This window comes from Sardina pilchardus, chromosome 22, assembly GCF_963854185.1.
Source record: "Sardina pilchardus chromosome 22, fSarPil1.1, whole genome shotgun sequence".
Taxonomy (NCBI): Eukaryota; Metazoa; Chordata; class Actinopteri; order Clupeiformes; family Clupeidae; genus Sardina; species Sardina pilchardus.
In genome coordinates, this window is record NC_085015.1 from 17,121,004 (window position 1) to 17,123,503 (window position 2,500).

Below are 2,500 nucleotides of genomic sequence, written 5' to 3' on the forward strand. Positions count from 1 at the left end.
AGGACAGGAAATGACGGTATATGGTATTGTAGAATGAGTAGTGCCACTGTAATGTATGACTCTAGTTTGGATTCAGTGGACAGACCTCCCCTTCTCTCTCTCTCTGACACACACATACACACACACACACACACACACACACACGCACACACAGTGGATTCAGTGGACTGTGTTGCTGTTTGTGCAACAACAGCAACTCTTGATGTCATGGGAGGGAAAGGAAGGGATTGTTCTCACACGACTGATGTTCTCCGTGGTTCCGCGTTCCGTGTGTGTTCTCCACAGGCCTGAGCCACGCGGCGCTGCACCAGAACCTGGGCCCGGCGGGCTTCTCGGCGGCGGCCATGCAGCCCGTGCTGCCCCTGCCCCAGGACCCGTCCGCCGCGCTGGTGGTCCTGCCAACCGATCCCACTGCCCACCCAGCTGCACACCACCTGGGTACGTGCCCACCACCACACACACACACACACACACACACACACACACACACACACTCCCCGTGCCCACTCTCTCTTCCTCTCTCCCTCTCCCGCTCTTTCTTTCTTTCTCTCTCTTGCTCCTATTCCCTCTCTCCCTCTCTCTCTCTGTCCTTCTCTTGTGCCCACTCCCTCTCCCACTCTTTCTCTCTCTCCCTCTCCCCCTCTCTCTCTCCCTCTCACGCTCTCGTCCCCCCCCCCTCTCTCTCCCCCTCTCCCTCTCCCTCTCCTGCTCTCTCTCTCTCTCTGTCCCCCCTCTCTCTCTCTCTCTCTCTCTCTCTCCCTCTCTCCCTCCTCTCCCCCTCTCCCTCGCCGGCTCACGGCGGTAATTAGTTTAGCGGAGTTTAGCCGTAATCAGCCGTGGCTTGAGCACAAGCTCTCTGTTGGCACCGGGTGGCAGCAGCCATGCCACAGTCGCAGGGCTCCGTGCCAGAGGAATGCCAGCGCAGCGCTGGGCTGACACACACACACACACACACACACACACTCGCGCGCCTTCACCGCGGGAGGAAGTTTGAACTTGAACACACAGGTCATGTTGTGTCGCTTTTTAGATATGTGGCATGTGTGTGTTTTTTTTCGTGCTTCAGTTCTCGCTGGCAGCGACACTCTTTCTTCCACATACGGTACTTTGGCAGGCGATTGGCCAAGATTTGTCTGAATGTGTGTGTGTGTGTGTGTGTGTGTGTTTTATACAGTGAATCTCAGAGGCGCTCACACTAATAAGAGATCATGATCCAGCATGCTGAATCTGGCTTCTGTGCTCGACGGAAAAAACACCAAAAAAACTCACCAGTCATCTGGTTCCATTTGATGTTTTTTAGGGTACTGTATTTGCATAGAATCAAGCTGTCTGAGAACCTCACATTTGCAGGTTCTCCTTGTTGTTCCATTGTTCTGGTATGGGATATGCTATAGAACCGATTCAGGAATGGCACCTTCTGTATCTGATTCCTGAGCAGGTAAAAAAAAAGGAAAAAAAACTCACCAGTCATTTGGTTCCATTTGATGTTTTTTTTAAGGTATTTGCATAGAACCAAGCTGCCTGAGAACCTCACATTTGCAGGTTCTTCTCCCCCGTTCTGCTGAATATGCTAAAGAGCCGATTAAGGAATCTGGACGGCACCTTCAGTGTGTGATTCCTGAGCGGGCAGGTAGATGGATAATAAAGATGGCCGCCTCTGTGGCGGGTCCTTCAGCGCCGTTTGGTTGTGATTGCCACTGGAGAGAGCGCCGCGCTGGAGGAATCCATTAGAAACGCCGGCCCCTGCCTGCAGATTGGCCTTTATTCAGTGTTAAGGGCGTGACAAGAGGAGAGGGGAGAGGAGAGGAGAGGAGAGGAGAGGAGGATAGAGGAGAGGAGAGGGGAGGGGAGGAGAGGAGGGGAGGAGAGGAGAGGAGAGGAGAGGAGAGGAGAGGAGAGGAGAGGAGGATAGAGGAGAGGAGATGAGAGGAGAGGAGGAGAGTAGAGGAGAGGAGGAGAGGACAGGAATAGGCGGATAGAGGAGGAGGTGAAAGAGGAGAGAGGGAGGAGAGGAGGGGAAGGGGGAGGGGATGACAACAAAGAAGGGCACAGTGGATCAGAGATGAGAGGAGAGAAGAGAGAGAGGAAGAGAAGAGCAGTGGAAGTAAGAGAGGACAGCGAAGGAAAGGGGGATGAACATGTAGAAGAAAAAGAAGAAATAGAAAAGGGAAGAGTAGAGAGAGGGAACAAGAGTGGAGGAGAGGAAAGAAAGGGAGGATGCTCAGAGGTGTGTGAGGGAGGAGATGTGCCAGATGTGTGTGAGGGAGTAGAGCATTCTTTTCTCTCACACTGCAGCTGGTCAGATGTGCGTGGATGGAGAGAAACCGCTCCATTGTTCTTCTGTTCTTCTGCCTCTATGTGGGAGACCTGCCTCTGTAGACCTGTCCTCCCTCCTCTCCCCTCCTCTCCTCTCTTCTCCTCCTTTCCCACTCCTCTCCTCTCCACCCCCTCTCCTCTCCTCCTTTGTCTTCTACCTCTCCATGTGTGAGACCTGGCCGCA

The 2,500-nt window shown here is 53.5% G+C and overlaps 1 protein-coding gene across 2 annotated transcripts in view; it reads left to right on the plus strand.

The window, feature by feature from the left end:
* bahcc1b (BAH domain and coiled-coil containing 1b) overlaps positions 1 to 2,500 on the plus strand; it is a 155,210-nt gene that overhangs the window by 94,697 nt on the left and 58,013 nt on the right. For both annotated transcript variants that reach the window (XM_062525883.1, XM_062525884.1), the window contains exon 8: positions 286 to 438. In XM_062525883.1, coding sequence (XP_062381867.1) covers positions 286 to 438 — 153 coding nt within the window. The remainder of the gene's footprint in view (positions 1 to 285; positions 439 to 2,500) is intronic.